The sequence below is a fragment of the Anopheles gambiae genome, chromosome X, assembly GCF_943734735.2.
Source record: "Anopheles gambiae chromosome X, idAnoGambNW_F1_1, whole genome shotgun sequence".
Lineage (NCBI taxonomy): Eukaryota > Metazoa > Arthropoda > Insecta > Diptera > Culicidae > Anopheles > Anopheles gambiae.
The window spans coordinates 24,841,035-24,861,539 of record NC_064600.1 but is presented as its reverse complement, the minus strand read 5'-3'; the positions used below and the strand labels follow the sequence as shown (position 1 = coordinate 24,861,539).

The window sequence follows — 20,505 nt, the reverse complement described above, 5'->3', positions numbered from 1 at the left end:
GTTTTTCAAAGAAACAAATTCCAAGTGGCCATCGTCGAGAAAGTATCGTAGCACATGACGTGTCAACCGACTCTCATTAAAATAACCAACAAATAACTAGAGAAGAAAGTCATTGTGTGGGTTGTACTGCTAACTGCAGTTCCTTGAATTGTTGTGAAGGGTTTTTGCGCATGGCACATAATGAACGATGGGCTTTAGTGAAGAATAATGGAATATGTCGTATCTGTCTAAAGAAACATCTCCCACCGTATTGCTCTGATAAAATATGTGGAGTGTCCGGCTGTGAGTATAAACATAATCCTCTGCTACATTACGAGCAGAGAAACAATGGAAATTTACCAATTCAAGAGCAACAGTTGTCTCCTACCTCTAACAATAGGACAGCAAATAACACTCACTTCGGTGATCAAGGATCGGTACTCCTAAAATATGTTCCGGTGGTGATTATAGGACCTGAAAAACAAATTTCGACTTATGCATTGCTCGATGACGGTTCTGAGATTACACTAATTGATCAAGCACTAGCAAATGAATTGCAGCTTACTGGAACACCCCGCCCTATGGAACTGCAATGGTCGAATGGAAGCATTCGAAAAGAACCAGATTCATTAATAGTGAATTTACAAATTTATGGTGAATCCGGTGGAAGGCAAATGTGTTTACGAAACATAAGAACGGTAAGCGAACTAAACCTTCATTCACAAACACTGGACATAGAGAAGCTTGGACAGCGTTTTAAACATCTTAAAGGACTACCGATGGTCTCATATACCAACGCCAAGCCTCGTATTCTCATTGGTTCACAACACTCAAGTTTAACTACTCCATTGAAAACGCGAGAAGGCCGATTTGGAGAACCGATTGCCGTAAAAACAAGATTGGGTTGGACGATCTATGGCCCTGTGAACGAAGAGACGCAAACGTATACAAGCAATCAATTGAACATTCACCTGCTTCATGAGCCTGATGACAGTGACCTTCACCAAGCAATGAAAGAATATTTCGATCTAGATAGTCTTGGGGTAGCAACAAAAAACAACTTAGCGTCTAAAGATGATGAACGGGCGATAACAATGTTAAAAAATAACACACGTTTTAACGGAGTTCGTTATGAATCCTGTTTACTATGGAGATTAGAAAACGTCGGTCTACCAGTAAATAAAGAGATGGCTTTACGTCGTCACCGCAACTTAGAACGACGAATGAAAAGAGATGAACAGCTAAACCACACTCTACATAACATGATAGCAGAATATTATCATAAAGGATATGTGGAAACGTTCCGTTGGATATGGAAAGGAAATTGGATTCAAATGAAATCTCCGAAGTAAAATGGTTTTTACCTATCTTCCCTATTAAAAATCCCAACAAACCAGGAAAGATAAGAATTGTTTGGGACGCAGCAGCGAAGTCTTCGCATGGCCTATCGTTGAATTGTATGTTATTGCAAGGACCGGATCTTTTATGTTCTCTATTGAACATATTATTATGCTTTCGTTTGGGTCAAATTGCGATCGCAGGTGACATTCGTGAAATGTTTCACCAGATAAGCATGCGTAGAAAGGATCAAATGTATCAATGTTTTTATTGGACAGAACAAGATGGAGAACTTGCCGTGTATGCTATGACCGTGTTGACCTTTGGTGCATGTTGTTCACCTTGCACTGCCCAGTTCGTGAAAAATCGGAACGCGGAACGTTTTCAAACTACTCACCCCAAAGCATACGAAGCTATCGTTCATTCTCATTACGTTGATGATCTGCTTGTGAGTGTTGAAACAGAAAGTGAAGCCTTACAATTGATAAACGACGTAAAAACTGTTCACAGTGCTGGAGGATTTGAAATGCGCAATTGGATAAGCAACTGTAAATCCGTTGAGGCGTATGTTAATGGAAGTGTTTCTACCGAAAAATGTATGAACTTTTCATCAAAAAGTCACGTAGAAAAAGTTCTAGGCATGTGGTGGGACACTGCCCTAGACGTGCTGACGTATAAAGTGTGGTGGCATCGTTATGATACATCATTGTTAACGGGAAATCGATCACCAACTAAACGAGAAATGCTACAAGTCCATATGTCCATATTCGACCCTCTCGGGCTAATTGCACATTTTTTAGGATACCTCAAGGTGGTCTTGCAGGATGTTTGGCGCTCAAGCGTTGATTGGGATGAACCAGTACATATTGAAGAATTGAAGAAGTGGATGATATGGATAAAACTTCTACCACAAATCGAACAAGTAAAAATAACCCGATGCTATTCGCAGCAATATTCCATCAATGATGCTGAAGATGTTCAACTACATACATTCGTAGATGCTGGAGGGAGCGGAATGGCGGCCATTGTCTTTCTGAGAGTCGTTCATGGACAAAACGTTCGCTGTTCTATCGTAACATCAAAAACAAAGGTGGCACCATTGAAACTAACGTCAGTCCCGAGAATGGAGTTGCAAGCAGCTCTTATTGGAGCTCGACTAGCAAGCACAGTTGAAAAGGCTTTAAAGATCAAAATATCTCGTAAAATTTTCTGGAGTGATTCAAGAGACGTATTATGTTGGATTAATTCCGATCACCGCCGATATAGTCTTTTCGTTGGCTTCCGCGTAACTGAGATCCTTGAGTTGTCGGAAAGTAAGGAATGGCGATATATACCCAGCAAGCAAAATGTAGCCGATGATGCTACAAAATGGACTCACCCGCCAAATCTATCTAATGATAGTCGATGGTTCAAGGGACCTGATTTCTTATATGAAGACGAACATGAATGGCCTTATGCTGATAATGTAAATAACTCAACAGATAATGAACTAAAAGCTAATGTGTTAGTTCATACGGTTTCTGCCACACCAACCATACATGTAGAGAAATATTCTAGCTGGCGGCAAATAACAAAAGTGGTGGGATGGATTAAGCGATTTGTACATAATATTCGTAACAGAGTACATGTCAATCGAGGGCCATTGCGAACGAGGGAATTAGGCGAGGCGGAAAATTATATTATACAATTAGCGCAGAGAGAATGCTACGGCATGGAGTATAATGAACTTAAACGATTCACAACATCCGAAAATAGTGATACACTAAAACTCCCAAAAACAAGCGCATTATATAAACTCTCTCCTTGGCTTGATCGAGAAGGAGTTATAAGAATGAAATCCCGAGTAGCAGCATGTCATTACGCCACAGAAGATGCAAAATTTCCTATTATTTTGCCTAACAGACATTACGTTACAAAACTAATAGTTTTACACTACCACGTTAAGTACCACCATCTCAATGTTGAAACAGTCATAAACGAATTGCGTCAAAAGTATTGCATTAGTCGGCTCCGCCCATTGTTCAACAACGTACGTAGGAATTGCCAACATTGTAAAAATGAAAAAGCAGAACCGAACCCACCGCGCATGAGTGATCTACCACCAGGACGTCTAGAAGTTTTTTCCAGACCATTCACACATACAGGCATCGATTACTTTGGACCCATAGAAGTCGCAGTGGGCAGAAGTAACCAAAAGAGATGGGTAATGTTGGCTATCTGTCTCACGACTAGGGCTATACATCTTGAGTTAGTTCAAACTCTAACAACGAGCTCTTGTATAATAGCTCTAAGAAATTTCATCTCTCGGCGTGGCCGCCCAAGAAAATTTTACAGCGATCGCGGAACAAACTTTATTGGTGCACAGCGAGAACTAGCGAAGCTAGATAAAGAATTCAATGAAAAGGATATTGCAAAAGAGTTTGTAGACGCCGATACGGAATGGGAGTTTATTACACCAGCAGCACCACACATGGGTGGCAGTTGGGAAAGGTTAATACGCACAGTAAAGTCAAACCTTATGGCGGCGTGTACTTCCAAGAAGTTATCAGATGAAATTCTCAACAACCTTCTCATTGAAATTGAAAACGTAGTAAACTCAAGACCACTTACTCATGTCTCTATTGATCACGATGCTGCACCTGCCCTAACACCCAACCATTTCTTACTAGGCTCATCGAACGGAAGTAAACCATTAGTGCAACTAGATGATCATGGACCTAGCCAGCGACAGAACTGGAGTACTTCTCAGATCATAGCCAATCAATTTTGGAAAAGATGGTTGAGTGACTATCTGCCAGAGATAACCCGACGATCAAAGTGGTTCACTCCAGCTACTCCAATCAAAATTAACGATATCGTGCTGATAGTTGATCCAAAGCTGCCAAGGAACTGTTGGCCAAGAGGAAGAGTGGTAGCAAGAAAGATTAGTGCAGACGGACAGGTCCGCTCAGCAACAGTAAAAACATCAACTGGAGCAGTCTACGAGAGACCCGCGGTAAAACTAGCGGTGCTAGACGTTCGCAGGAATACTGAGGAGTAAGCCAACATACATTGGCATACTGGGGGGGAGTGTAACGAACGTCAAAACACGAATGTCGTGTTAACGGTAATTTTGAAAACGATCCAACCTTGCAACGATCCAACCTTGCCGTGAATATGAACTACAGAGAATTGACAGAAGAGAGCGAGGAAGGATGAGACCGAGGAAAGACGCCAAGAAAGCAAGAACGCAAAAACGAACGAAGCGGAATTGTGAAGTTGTGGAATTAAGTATAAATAAACGACAATAAATGTTTTTATCCGTCGATAAACTGGCGCGATCAAATTCATAAAGTGTGAAGTAAATTTAATTTCAAACAACATTCATATTGGGATCACACCAAGGTGGAATGTATAATGAGGTGTAGTTATAGCGCTTTTGGCGATCCCCCCCCTGGGCTCCGATTTTGACAGATGGTTTTCCGCTTGTATATGTATTGATGGATTGTTTACGTTTTGCATGGTCAATATTTGGTGGAGATCAATTTGGGTGAATATTTTAGTTTATTAGAACACAGTCCGTGATTTAAAATGGAAATTTTTCTTCGAGAACTTGAAGCGTTCGTCAAAAGCGGAAAACTAACTGTCAGTTTTCTTCGTCGATTCTTCTTCCACCTAGCTGTCAAAACGGGCTTATAACTTGACCTGATATCTTTACGGTCCTTGGATCACACAAAAAAATATCAAATAATGACACACGTGCATGAACATGCTTACTAGTTTGGTTATCGTTGTACATAAATGTAATAAAATACATTTTAATCATTATTAAGTTTATAATTTTCTTTCTGATTATTTAAAAAAACACTGATGTTTGTTTTAATTTAAACCGCTTTGAAAATAGCAATATATATGATAGAATTAGAACTCGCTAATTGCATTTATATCATATGTCTACAAAAAAAAGATAGATTTTGTTTATGAGAAAGACATTTTGTAACACGACTAATGTCTGCGTATTTTGTCATGTTTGTTATTTTATACAATGTGGATAAACTGACTTTTTCTCATATTTATGTGAACAACTCGGATTTTTTGTATTCAATTGAAAAAGCAGACTTGCAATTGGCGAGGTTTGAATGTATTTGACTTCGCCACATGGCAGCTCGCATATCTGTCAAGTCAGAAACGTAAACAAACACGGACAACCGCCCGTAAAGATTGTGTGCAGAATAATCGTAAAATTTTATGTGAAAACTCGGGAAAAGGTAAGTGTTCTGTGCATATTTCAGTAAATAAACTATCTTTTAATGTTTGAACACATTATTCCACAGGAAAAACATCATTTCATCCCGAAATTTGGCAACATTCGTCCGAGTATGATCGAGCAGCTGTGTGTGTGTATGCCGACGAAATACGACGCCGGTAAGATGAAATGTTTTACTTTTTCACTTTTAGTTTACTTTTTCACTTTACTTTTTCATGAAATCACAATGAATTGTAAAAATAATGCAGATTTAATGATATTGATCTTTGTTACAGTTTCTACAACAATCACTAAAGCCGGCTGTGATCGTGATCGGCACATTCTCAACTGGACCAACACACCGGTCGTTGTGTATCTTCAAGCAAACCAACGTTGCCATACACCACAAAATAGCATGGAAAGGAAAGTATTAAAAAGTAATGTCATATTTGAAAGCATTCTAATCTTTCATTGTTATTTTTCCACTGCAAACAGGACATTGGATCACCGCATCGACAAGTGGTTTTTATGTGCAAGTGTTGTTAAGAAGTGTGTTGTACGGTGTATTACGTGTTTTACTTTATTTGTATCGCTTTGCAAGTGTTACAATTAGTGCGTTTAATCGTTGTAACCCAAATAGCCAGCTCGTACTTTATAGCTGATTTAGGGCTGTTTAACGAAAAATCGTTCCGATGTCGTACTTTGTGGCTGATTAAGAGATAGACGGTACTTTGCGGAACTATAGAGCTTTTTAACAGGCACATGGTACTCTTTGGAACTTTGCGGCTGATTAACACTATGTGTAGGGTTAATGATGGAACTTTAAGGCTTGTTAAGAACGTGTACCGAACTTGGTGGAACTTTATAGCTTTTTAATGCATGACATCGGTACAAGGTGGGTCTTGTCAAAGTGTCAAAGACAGACGCCGCCAATCATCTCATTGCTGCTGTACAAGTTAGATTAGTTCTTTGAAGAAGGGATTTTGAAGGAAGTGATTGTTATTGTACAGTAAATTGTGATACGTTTCGTGTAATTTATGAATATTAAGGATTGAAAAATATACACATGTACACAAACAAAACAAATCCTGTTGTTTATTTCATCGATGACGCTTGCTTGAAAATAAAACACAAAGAAAAATAATCCCCGGCACCGTAGCTTAAGGAAGCTGCTTAGGCGCTATTTAGAAGGACCGCCTGGAACTTTGATGCTGTTTATCTACTGCAAAAGGCGAATTAGAGCAGCGATCTTTAGCGTGACAAAATGAGCTGCTTAAACAATTCTGGCTATTTGGGAATACAGCTAACATAAGATTTACCCGAGCATTAGAAGCGGCAACAATACATGTGCCTGACGCAGAGACAACAACGCCGTCGGCATCCGTTGATACCATCCAAAGTGATGGTTGAAATCGTATTTAAACGTGTAAAACCATGTATTGGGGCATGTAAGTATTGAATAATAGCTAAATAAAATACATTTTATCGTTGTACTGGACAATGTGCATCGAAATTAAAAAAAAAGTGTGTGTGTTTTTGTTTACATCCGAATACAGAACCCACAACGCTATACTGTGGTTCGAGCACTCGCTAAGTAACGCTTGAGCTTTGAGCTTTCATTGAGCTTACATAGAATGTTACACGCTACCTGCTCACTAAGGACTGCTATCGAGCAGTGTTATGAGCAGGTAGCGAGCAGTAACGCTTCCATACAAAAATCGCGAAACGTAACGCTCCAATGCTATTTGGGATTTCTTTCATTCTCTCCTCTCTCCCAAAACAAACACAGACTCTCTCTCATTTTTCCATTCCACACATTCGCTCTTTATTTTACTTCTTTACCTCTACTCACACATACATTTTTCAATACTCACACAATTCACACTGCCGAAAACCAGTGCGGGATACACACGTACCCGTCTTGCCTGCCTTCTCTCTTCGTTCTTTCCTTAATCCAGCGTTGTCTTCGTGGAATGGTGTCCACACGTTAAACATTCTTCCTGCTTGCCTCCCTCTCGCTGCTCCAACATGCTGCGCTAGCGCGCTGGATGATCGTCCCTACCTTCCTGCCGCTTCTCCACTACCAGGCGGTAGCACGTTGTCGGATCGTTCCTGCCTTCTTTCCTCTCCTGTTCTGTTGTTTTCGGCACTGCTAGGGATAGAGGGAAATATTAAATGTTTTGCCAACAGCTGTTCCATTTAACGCGAGGCGCAATACTTACCAACCAATTGAATATTGTTTCTATCGTGGTCCGTGCTCACTTCCGTTCGTGAATGTGTTACGATTTCTATAGAAAACGAATATGATTTGATATCACAATTATTAATACCATTTAGTTTGATAAAGATTGATTTAACCCTTACTTAAAGGCTGTACTTACCAAATAGTTTTTTCGTAGTGGTTTCGTGAGAGAAAAAACGAGCATGCATCGACTGGCAACCCGCTTGGCAAAGAGTAACTCATTTTGATGCCTCTCGCTACCCCTGGCCTTAGTTTTAAAGGAATCATGCGACACACTCGCACTCCACTACCCCATCCCATGGAAAAATGCTTCCACCATCGAGGTGTTGACCAAAATTTCGCTGTGTGCATGAGACACACACTCGCACTCCTCCAGCCCTCCATAGCCGATCGCTTCCACCGTTGCGAAGATGGGAGAATTTTTACTCTGAGCGTGAGACCCTGAAGCGCAAGAGATGACACTATGTGTAAAGACGATCATAATTCGATTTGGTCAAAATGCGCCGATTGTCGTTTCATCTATCTGGTAATGATGATTTCACTTCATCAAAATTTTAAACGTAAACAACTAGGCTGATAACAATATTTGAATTTTTAATCAGAATAAAATCAATTTATTTGAAGCAAAATAAATTCCATTATACTTTGACCATATGATCAACACTTGTACATAGTGCCATTTACTTTGTGTTCTTCACTCTCGCGCTGTGTTTTGATCGTTCGAAACTCATTGCCAGAACGAATGCAAATTTCATTTGGGAAGGATCGGTGCCGGAAGAGGCAGCGAAAATTATGAAATGATAATAGAAAACACACACACACACACACACACACACACACACACACACACACACACACACACACACACCGGATGTGTTATGTATTCCGGAGTACAACGGAAATGCAAATGATTCAGATGGATTTCTTTATCAAGTAGAATTCTTTGCTAAACAAATACCAGCGGGTGAATCGGAGGAAGATTTAATTCGAACCGTAATGTTTAAATAAAAAGGTAGTGAAGCTGGTTTCTTTAATAGCTTTTTACGCATTCAAAGAAAGGGTCCTTAAACTCAAAGAAAACATAATTAATACAGATAAAACCAACACCGAGGACTCGTACGCCATACGAAACATAAAAATACACTTTTTAGGTGGTTTGAGAAATTCGGATCTGCAAACACTGGCGAGAATGAACAAACACTTAGATTTCGATGAACTTTTGGAGTATTTGGAAGATGAAGTGGTTCAAATTGAGCACATGCGGAAAATCGAAACAAGGTTGAATCGCTCAGAAGCGCATAATACTCCTCAAACCAGTTACTGTAGTGGCTTATCTGCACAAGGCGTGATTGACGAAAGAAACCGGCAGCAAGAAGAATGTAGTGCCAATAGTTTTAGACGCTGCAACAATAGCACTAATTTCACTAACCCTTCAAATTTAAATAGTTGTTGGCAATCACAACACAATAGTACGGCATATAACACAAATACTCGTAACATTAACAGTAACTTTTCTCGGCCAAGAAAATATTTTGCTCCGCATAGTAGTTATATACAACTAACACCATCACACTATTCAACACAACCACAACATTATAATACACAACATTTTTCACAACAAACACCACCACAGAATCAACATGAAACTAATAATTCACGGGGGCAAAATCAATATAACCACCAACCATTGAATTCCAACACACATACAAAAAACTAAATCAAGGAACACTATGTGATCAAACAGTAATTGATAGTGTTCCGAAAAAACAGAAAAATTTAGTTTTGCTCAGTCTTAAAGAAGAATTAATGGATAACATAGAGGAAGTACCAAATGTCTGTGGAAATGAATATGAATCATTGGATATAGAATTTACTAGCGATGGTAAACTAATGGTTCATATTTTATCCCAGAGCTCAAAAAAAATAATGATAAAGTATTCAATTGATTCGGGAGCTTGCTTCAATGCATTGAGTTGGGAATCGGCAAGAGAATTAGGGCATTCTTCCATAAATTACAATGACAAAATAACATTGTCAGGGTTTGATGGAACTTTGTCCAAAACCATTGGCTCAATTTATGTTAATTTAAATGTTGGAAAATCCTTATATGCTATAAAATTTTACATACTTAAAACACTCAGCGTTCCAGGAATAATTGGAGCTAGTTTTTTAAGAAAGTATACGTTAGGAATAGGAAAAAAATTTGAAAAAATTCATTTTCAAAAGAATATAAATGAAAATGAGAAGGAAAAAGGGAGCGAGGAAGCGAGTATGAATGAAGAAGATTGTACTTTGATAGACAATCAAGAAAAAAATGAGTTGATCTCACATATGGAGAAACAACTATCTGATTGTGATGTGGTCGAAACGAGCAAGGAGGAAGAGTTAGTCGGTTCAGAGAGATATACAGAATTAGTAAATAAAGTCAATTTTACACATTTAGATAGCACAAAAACAAATATCATTCAACAAATAATTGCAAAATACACCTACATATTTCATTTGCCAGGGGTCAAACTTACATTTACTAAAGCAGCAATGCACGAAATTGAAACAAATTCCAATATACCTATATATAAAAGACAGTACAGATTTCCAGCTGCTCTGAATAATATTATGGAAGAGCAAATAGAAGAAATGCTTAAACAGAAAATAATAAGGCCAAGTAAAAGTTCATGGAATGCTCCTGTCATGTGCATCCCCAAAAAATCTGAGGATGATCAATGAGAAAAAAATATCGGATAGTAGTCGATTTTCGTGCTCTCAATTTAATAACTAAACCTTTTGTATATCCTATTCGCAGAATAGATGACATCATGGATAATATTGGAAATAGTAAACTTTTTCTACCATAGATTTGAAATATGGATTTTTTCAAATACCCATCGCACTTAAAGACGCCGCAAAAACAGCTTTCTCTACAGCTAAAGGGCACTATGAATTTTTAAGAATGCCAATGGGCCTCAAAACCAGTCCTTCAACATTTCAGAAGCTGATGAACACTGTGATTTACACCATACAACCAATTAAAGCTTTCGTTTACTTAGATGATATTGTGGTGTTCGGGGATTCTATAGAAGAGCACATCAATAACCTACAACAAAAACCTTAAAAGTGTTTAATGCTTTGAGAAACCACAATCTCAAAATAGAACCGTCAAAATGCAAATTACTCCACAAAGAAATAACATATTTAGGCCACACTATCAAGGAAACAGGTATTAAACCAACACAAGCAAATGTGAAAACAATTGTAGACATGCACACTCCAAAAACCCTGAAGGAAGTACGATCGTTTTTAGGAATGATAAATTTTAATGGTAAATTTATACCAAACGTTTCTGATATTAGAAAGCCTTTGCATGAACTTTTAAAGAAAAATGCTGAATTCATTTGGGATAAAAATTACGATGAAGCATTTAAAACGTTAAATAACCTACTTATCTCTGAACCAATTCTAGTGCGACCAAATATTGAAGATTGTTTTGTAATTACAACAGATGCTAGCGATTATGCTCTTGGAGCAGTATTATCGAACGAAAAAACAGTAGAATGTCCGATCGCTTATGCCAGTAGATCCTTGGTTGGAGCCGAAAAACGGTATCACCCTATTGAAAAGGAACTATTAGCTATAGTATGGGCGGTGGAACACTTTAAACATTATATATATGGAAAAAAAAATTATCGTATATTCCGATCATAGGCCCCTGGTCTCTATATGGCGCCTTAGAGAAAAGTCGCCGATTTTATCTCGACTTAGGTTGCGCTTGCAAGGATTGGAATGTGAAATACGATATAAGAAAGGGAAAGAGAACGTGGTTGCCGATTTTTTATCTCGGCTTCCAGAGGTAAAATCGAGTGAAAATCAAAAAGAGGAAGAAAACAATACGGTAGCTGTGTTCACACGCCAACAAAAGAAACTTCTTATGAATCCTAATCAAGGTAAGAAACAAAAAGAAAAAGTGGAAGAAAATAATAACATCCCTGAACATGAAGATCACTGGCAACAATTATTAAAATTAGATGTATAAAAAGAAACAAGCACTGAAAAACTAAAGAGGATAGAAAAGTTGGAGAAAAACAAACAAACACTTAAATCAAAATTTCAAAATTATAACCTGGGGACAGAGCGAATTCATATTGAAAAACATAAAGTAGATATAGTGCTTAAAGAATTTCATGATTCTCCGGTAGGAGGACATGTGGGTGTTAATAAAAGAATGAAAAAAAGAATGAAGGAGTTATTGTTCTGGGCTGATATGGATAGGAATATTGAGGGCTACGTAAAAAGTTGCAAATCTTGTCAATTAAATAAGATTGGTAGATACAACAACATTCCTAAGCAGATTACTACTACATCAACTTTTCCTTTTGAAAAGTTGTACATGGATATTGTAGTACTACCAAAATCAGAGAGGGGGAATAAGTACGGATTGGTAATACAAGATGATCTCACAAGATATTTGATAGTTACACCAATAGGAAATCAAGAAGCAACAACTGTAGCTAAAGCATTTGTGGAACATGTCATCGGTCTTGTTGGCGCTCCTGTGGAACTCGTTACTGATCAGGGAACAAACTTCATGAGTGCGGTTATGAAGGATGCTTGTAAATTATTAAAAATTAAAAAAATCAACACGTCAGCATACCATCCGCAAGATAACATAGTCGAAAGAGCTAACAGGGAGCTTAAGATATACTTAAGACAGTTCGTCGGTAAAACTATAAGGTGTGGGACGAAGTTTTACCATATTTTTCCCTACAATACAATACATGTATTAATTCGTCGACTGGTTATACTCCCTATGAATTAGTTTTTGGTAGGAAAGCTAGGTTACCAACTTCCATATACAAACAAATTGATAGGAAAAGGATGTACTCGGATTATTCCGAAGAGCTAATAAGAAATCTTGCAGAGACACATTTCATAGCGAGAGAAAATTTGATAAAGTCAAAAGAGAAGCGTAAATTAATATACGATCAGAACGCAATAGAATGGCAACCTATGTGGGGAGAGATGGTACTCGTCAGAAATTGTTGATATTAAAATAACTGAGGCCTTTGATTTAATGTGTAACAATTAATAGTGCTTCATTTCTTCACTGTACGTCCGTTCGGTAGAAAGTCCAAAACGCGAGAGCGTGTATGTGGTGCCGCTTGCACCGCGTGTAGTCTCCGGCTGTCAAAAGTTCAGATCGCTGTGACAGCCCGTTCTGCCAAGGTGAAGAGATCTTTCAAGCTGTGACAATAAGGCGGAACTTTTCCAACACCCCAACTCGGCTTATAGTCACAACTACTAAATTGCATGCATTCCAAAACCGTCGGTAGAACAAAGCATTTGGGATCCGCACACTCCCTTCGTTAAACAATCAGCTAGGTTGCTAGTAGTCGGTACATACTCCATAGTAAGTAATCCATTTCGGACCAGATCGCGCACGAAATGATAACTCACGTCGATGTGCTTTGCTCTCGGACTGAAAGCCTCTCTTCCCGTCATAACCAATGCACTTTGGTTATCACAACGCAGTATGACAGTATCAAGTTCTTTGAATTGTCGGATGAAACGAAAAAGCCAAACAGCTTCCTTTGCAGCATGTGCAATTGCTACATACTCTGCTTCTGTACTGGATACAGCTACACACTGTTGCCGCTTGCATGACCAGGCGACAACACCCTCGGCCAACTTGAACACGTATCCGGAGAATGATCGACGCTCATCCTGATCGTTTGCCCAGTCTGCATCAACGAAACCATTTACTGTTTCCATAGTTGATCGTTCCTCTTACATAACGCAGGATTCTCTTCACTGCTGTCCAATGTGTCTCGTTGTGTTTTTCGTTGTAACGACTGACGTTGCTGACAGCAAATGCTAAATCTGGCCTTGTGCCCTGTACTAAAAACAACAATGCGCCGACAGCTTCTCGATATGGCACATTTATTCCAGGTTCTTCATCCGTTTTTGCCACGAGCTTTTGTGATGCATCGCATGGCGAAGAAACAGCTTTACAGTTTAGCATACCAAAACGTTCTAAAACTTCTTCAGCATATCTGCTTTGATTAATGTTTATGAAATCCTTATCATAAGTTATCGTCATGCCTACACATGTTCGAGCCTTCCCCATGTCTTTCATTTGAAAAGTGCTGGTTAACTTCGACTTCAAACTGTCACAAACGTCAGCATCTTTCCAAAAGATAAGAATATCATCTACGTAAATAGCGATGAGAAGATTGCTCTTTTTATCAAAATAAACGCATGGATCTTCTGCTGATTTGTGAAGTCCAAAAGACTGTAGGGCGTTATCCAGGCAAGTGTTCCAGCATCTTCCGCTTTGCTTTAAACCATACATCGCCTTATTCAGCCTGTAGACTTTTCCCGATTTGTCGTCGAAACCCTCTGGTTGTAGAACATAGATTTCTTCATCAATTGGACCTTGAAGGTAGGCTGAAATAGCATCCATTTGATCAATACCCATGCCTTGTTGGGCTGCTAAGGCAATTAGTAAACGTATGGACTCATATCGTACAACTGGAGAAAAAGTCTCTTTGTAATCAATGCCTTGTTGCTGACTGCAACCTTTGGCTACAAGCCTAGCCTTGTGTCTTATTACTGAGCCATATTCAGCACGCTTGCGCTTGAAAACCCATTTGGTTTTAACAGCCTTACGTCCCTCAGGGAGTTCAACTAATGACCAGGTGTCATTCTTGATGAAAGAATCCAATTCTTCCTTCATAGCGTTACTCCAGGACATAGCGTCATGCGCATTATTTGCTTGCTCTAGGTTCACTGGATCCTCTGAATCGCAATCTCTTGTAAAGTAAGTCACAAAATCTTCCCGTACAATTGGATGCGGCGTACGTTGCGACCGTCGTGGCTCTTTGTTTGGAGTCGTTATTGCATCTTCGAATTGAGACCCTTCATTATAAGATATCTCGTTCTCTGTTTCTGACTCTTCTTTCTCTGATGTATTCGAAGCCCCAACTGAAGTAGTAACCTCTTCATAGGGTACATCTGTAATGAACTGTTTCTTGAAAAACTTTGCATCTCTACTAATGCAAATTTTCTTGTTTTTCTGATGGTAAAATCTCAGGTTTTTCTCCGTTTCCATGTAACCGACAAACGTCATCTTTTCAGCTTTTGGATCCCATTTCGAACGGTTTACGTTAGGGATAAACACCATTGCAGGCTCTCCAAAAGTACGCAATGTGGACAAAACTGGCTTTGTGCCTGTCCATACTTCTTCTGGGCTACGATCACCTAAGGATCGATTAACAGAACGGTTAATCAGATATGCCGCATGGTTTACCGCTTCGGCCCAAAGCTTTCTGTCGACCTTTGAATCTTGTAACATGCATCGGGTTCGTTCGATAAGCGTCCTATTCATTCTTTTGGAAACTCCATTTTGTTGGGGAGTATAGGGAACTGATGTTTCATGTACGATGCCGTTCTGTTTACATATTTGGTCCATCTTAGAATTTACAAATTCCCTTCCGTTGTCCGAACGCAGGCGCTTTACCTTCATACCAGTCTGGTTTTCCATCTTTGTTATAAAGTTGTTAAATGCTGGGACCAACGCTGATTTTTCTGCTAAAAACGAAACGAAAACTTTTCTAGAAAAATCATCTACGAAAACTGCGAAGTACTTCGCTCCACCCAAAGATGTACTCATAGGCCCGCATAGATCAGCATGTACCAATTCAAGAATTTGCTTCGACTTGATCGTGGTGTTCTGGTTCTTAGAAAATACATTTCTTGTCTGTTTACCTTCGGCACAACTTTCACAGTTGTTGATAGACTCACGCGTATCGGAGAAATTAAACGTCCCATCAGCTTTCTGGATCTTTTTGAGCCCGCCGTAACTCAAATGTCCCATTCTGCGATGCCATTCATTCGATTCCTCGTTCACTGCAAGTACACATTTGACATTGCTGGCATCAACCTTGTATGTTCCACCCGACGCCTTCGCCTCAATAATAAGCGTTCCATCCGGTTTGCTAAAAATCCTGCAAATACCATTTTCTAATTCAATGCGATGCGATCGCGAGATCGAATCAAGCGACATTAAATTAGCTTTTAACGCGGGCACATACAAAACATCATTTGAGGTTATTTCTCGACCATCTATGGAAAGGTACGCCCTACCAACACCAGCAACATTCAGCTTTCTATTGTCAGCGACAGACACTCGTTCTACGTTCGTCTTTCGGAAATTTCCGAGAATTTCCCGTCTCGCTGTCATGTGACGTGACGCGCCGCTGTCCCAATACCAATCGTTCATGTATTGGTGCTGCTTCGACGCCATCAAAAATGCTGACGCAAACCTTGCATCAGCCGACGCTGTTGTCTCTCGATTTCCGGAACCTGACGGACGCTGTGGACATTTGCTCCTGAAATGCCCCATTTTACCACATCCAAAGCATTTGATCCGGCTCAAATCGCGACTCGATCCACCGGATTTCTTCTCTTCTTCTTTGCGGGATGTGCCACTGTAAAATGCCGTGCTCTGGTTCTGATGGTTGTTCATAGGTGTCAACTCCAACAACCCTGTCTTCACTCGCTCGACCGTGATTTCCTGCCCACTGCCAATTAAACTTTCACGAAAAGATTCATATTCATTGCCCAAATTACCCACCATAAATAGCGCCACTATGTTGTCTTCGAAAGTGATTCCCACTTCGGTGCATCGTCGCCATGCTTCCATCATCCGTCCGATGTATTCGTCGTTCGAATTGCACTCCGAACGATACGTGTGTGAAAGCGTCATGACCGCCTGCAGGTGCAGACCCTGGCCGGATTCAGCGTACGTCTTCCGCAGCATCTCCCATATTTGAAGAGGGGAATCATCCTTCCCGAAGTGATGCGTGACATGATCTTCGCAAGCCAGGAAAATCCATCCTACTGCTCGCGACAGCTTGTCCTCGTCCTTCTCGGTGTTTGGGGCTGGCTGAACACATTTGAACAAGTCACGCGTACGAAGAAACGAAAGCATCTTCTTTTCCCAGGTCGACAAATGTGATCGTCCGTTCAATTTATCGAAATTGATAATGTCTTGGCCCATCTTCACTAACAAAATTTCACTGATAAAATTGGAAAAGTCTCTAGCTCACAAAAACACGACGAAATTACTTGTTACACACTTCACGGCCTGGGCCCATAACCTGTTGATATTAAAATAACTGAGGCCTTTGATTTAATGTGTAACAATTAATAGTGCTTTATTTCTTCACTGTACGTCCGTTTGGTAGAAAGTCCAAAACGCGAGAGCGTGTATGTGGTGCCGCTTGCACCGCGTGTAGTTTCCGGCTGTCAAAAGTTCAGATCGCTGTGACAGCCCGTTCTGCCAAGGTGAAGAGATCTTTCAAGCTGTGACAATAAGGCGGAACTTTTCCAACAGAAATAACCAAATTGGAGTAGGGCAAAAGTTGCAAGGGCTGTGGAGAGGACCATACGAAGTGGTTGAAATACCGAGCGACCAAACATGTATATTAAGGAATGGGAAAAAATTAGAGAAAGTACACAACAACAGATTAAAAAAATTTAATTCATAAAATGAAAATGGGAAAACAAAAAGAGTAGAAATAGGATAAGGAAGATTCTTATATTCAGATAAGGATTTAGAAACATTAGAATTAGTAGATAAGGGATTTGAAATCAAGGAAAACATAAATTGTAGGCTAGTCTAGGTAGAGAAAGCTTAGTTTAAAAAAAAAGAAAAAAAAGTAGAAGTAGGATAGACAAGGGTCATAGGTTAGATTAGGATTTAGATACATAATACGGGGTTTGGATTTTAGGAAATTATTATTTAGCTGCAGGATAGAGCCAAGATATAGTTAGTTTAGATTTCATGTATAGCTTTAAGTGATTATGTGCATTTAGGAAGTAAGGATTATAAAAAAAAGAAAAAAAAAAGATTATCCCTTACTAGTTCCCTAAGCAACAGTAGCATATAGCCACAAATATCCACACGGCATATCCACCCAAACACGTATCGATGGAAGCTGCATTAAACAGACACAGGCACAAACGAGATATCGAGTTGAGAAAAAAACGTATCACACACCACTATCACAGGAAACAAACGCTATACGGGTTGAGCTGGTGAGGTTGAGCTAAGACGGTTGAATGATGAGTTGAATGATAACTTTGCTCCCCCAGTTCTCAGTCCAAGAAGGCAGCTTATAGTCAGAATTATGCACCTAAAATATAGAAGGCAAATGAATTATTAAGTCACGCGGACGGGCTTTACACGTATGTGACGTTGTTCGCACGTGAACGCAGCAGCAAAAAGAGCGATGAAAACAAGGAGCGTTCTGACGGAAGTCCCTTCTGACGGCCCAGATTTATCATAAGACACATATAGATCACGAGATAACGATAAGAAATTGCTTACAAAACAAATCGTACTATATAGTTTTCTTGCAAAACAATTTGCGTTAAAAAAAAGTAGAAGCGACCTTGGCCGCTACGATTCGCGTAACGTGTAAATGCCACTCGGGTGCTGGTAATGAAGTGAGAGGGATCGGCACAGATCGATTGGAGAGAGAGATCATTGAACGGCGAAGAGAGATCGGAGAATGTCCAAGTAGCAACCGAAGCTTTTTTCTCCCAGTTTCAACCCCCTCATGTCCACAAACTGCCTTCGCTTACTATTCCTATCCCGTTTCTACATTCTACAACGTTTGTTGCGTTCTCGCTCATCAGGGTGTTAGTCAATTCTCTCTTGCCACACGAAGAGAATTATCCTGCACACTTCGTGTGTTGGATTCTACCCATCCCTGTTGAACATACGTCATTTTCATCCACCGCACTCATCAGGGTGTTTGCTCTTTTTCATCCAAGCCAAAGAGCGACTTCAGTGTGCTCTGAACCGTGGATGTGAGAGTGTGTGTTTGTGTGCTGCGTGAACTATTTTTCCTACGTGAAACACTTTCCATACTGCGCCATCCGCGGTGTTCTTTCTGCTTCATCGGAGGACGAATTTTTATCATCTAATTGTTTGGGTAAGTGTCCTTTTCTAAGTGTCTAGTGCTATGTGACATTTATTCTAATTCTAATATTATTCTAATATGCAATGTTTTGCACATTACAAGTTTCAGATGTGTGCTGCTACCGCTAGCTGTTCCTCAAACTACTTAAAAAGTGTGACACTGTGTGCACAGGCGTTCAAGTTTCAATTGATCCTCAAGCACAAAGGTAAGTTTGTCACATCTTTAAATGAAGTTTAATCTTTTTAACAAAGTGTGTCTATTAATTGTGTATTTTCATCAACAGCCTTCATACAACACCGCGGTTGAGGCGCGCCAAATCTGATGACATCTTTCCTGAACCAAGCAGGCTGAACACGCGCACCACCACGGGCACCAGCGCGGTGTGAAGAGGGTAGAAGAAAAGACAGAATTGAAAACAGCCGCGCCAGGCTTCCAACAACCGTGTGTGTGTATGTAAGTATGTGAGAACACATGTGTGAATCCTCTTGTGGGAACTGCAAAAAGAAGAGGATAAAGAGTGTGAAGCAGCTAGACTGCCGCAACCAAATTAAGAGAGTGAATTCTCATTCCAATCCGAAAAACTGGGAGAGAGTGATGACATGCGAGAGAGAATAAAACTAGAAACACGAGAGAGGACACGAAGCGCTTTCGGGTTTTTATCGCCTTCGCGCACATTTTGCTTTATGAGCGAAAAAGTGAGCCTTGATCAGCGCGATGGCTCCCATACAAAGGCCTTCGGCTTTGCTATCTGGGTGGTGACAGAGGCGATGGCGGAGAGAAGCGGGACTTCGGTGACGGCTTGCGTGTAGTTCGGGTGTGTTTAGAGTGGCGGTTAAATTAATGTAGCGGGAAATCAAAGTTGATAAATAAAGTTAGTTATAATCTCTAAAATATTAATCTTTAGTTGTTTCACAAGTATGCTCGTCTTCGGCAACACGGACTTCCATGTGCAACGTTGTTCGCTTGCGTCAAGTGCGTCGGTTAATCCTCGTATCTCCTGTGAAAAAGCATCCCTTTGTGCCAAGCGAAGAATGGCATATTCTGCTTTTTCAAGCTCGCCTTGTGTTAGCGGTCCTGTTGTTCTAGCCGTTCTCTTAGAAACGATAAAGGAGACAAATCGTAAGACGTTCACTACTGACCTTAACAAGCGATTCCAGGATGAAAAACGCTCGAGCTGAATCCATGGCTTCGTGTTTGTGTTATGATGCATCATGTGTAGCCGTAACTCTTCCTTCGTGTCGGTGGGATATTGTTCGGGAACTGGCCACTCACACTCGGGCTTCCACAAGAAGTCCGGTCCGCAGAACCAGCGACTATCGAGATCTGCAGTTGGTACCTTCTGCCACTTCGTTCCATCATCAGCTACGTTTAACTTTGTTGATAGCCAGCGCCACTCATGCACAGAAGTCGTCTCCAGGAGTTCGCCTACTCGGAAAGCAACGAACTGACTAAATCGGCGATGATCAGACCGCATCCAGCATATCACATCACGTGAATCGGTCCAGTAGAAAGTGCGTTCGATGGCTATTCGGTGTTGGGCGATAATCGCTGCAGCAAAGCGGGCTCCGATGACTGCGGCCTGCAATTCTAGGCGCGGGATGGATTCAAACTTAATCGGAACTACGCGAGTTTTGGCACCCACCAGAGAGCATTCGATAATGCCCCCATCGGTGAAACGGAAAACGCCACTGCAGCCATCCCGTTCTCGCTGGCATCGCAGAATACATGAAGCTGTA

The 20,505-nt window shown here is 40.3% G+C and overlaps 1 protein-coding gene across 1 annotated transcript; it reads left to right on the top strand.

Annotated features, from left to right (window-relative positions):
* Nucleotides 1-2,136: 2,136 nt before the first annotated feature.
* LOC133392102 (uncharacterized) lies at nt 2,137-7,043 on the top strand. The gene is made up of 3 exons (XM_061650641.1): nt 2,137-5,564; nt 5,631-5,721; nt 5,839-7,043. Exon 1 carries the CDS (start codon nt 2,204-2,206, stop codon nt 4,355-4,357), a length of 2,154 nt encoding a protein of 717 aa, XP_061506625.1. The 5' UTR covers nt 2,137-2,203; the 3' UTR covers nt 4,358-5,564; nt 5,631-5,721; nt 5,839-7,043.
* The last annotated feature ends 13,462 nt before the right edge of the window (nt 7,044-20,505 follow it).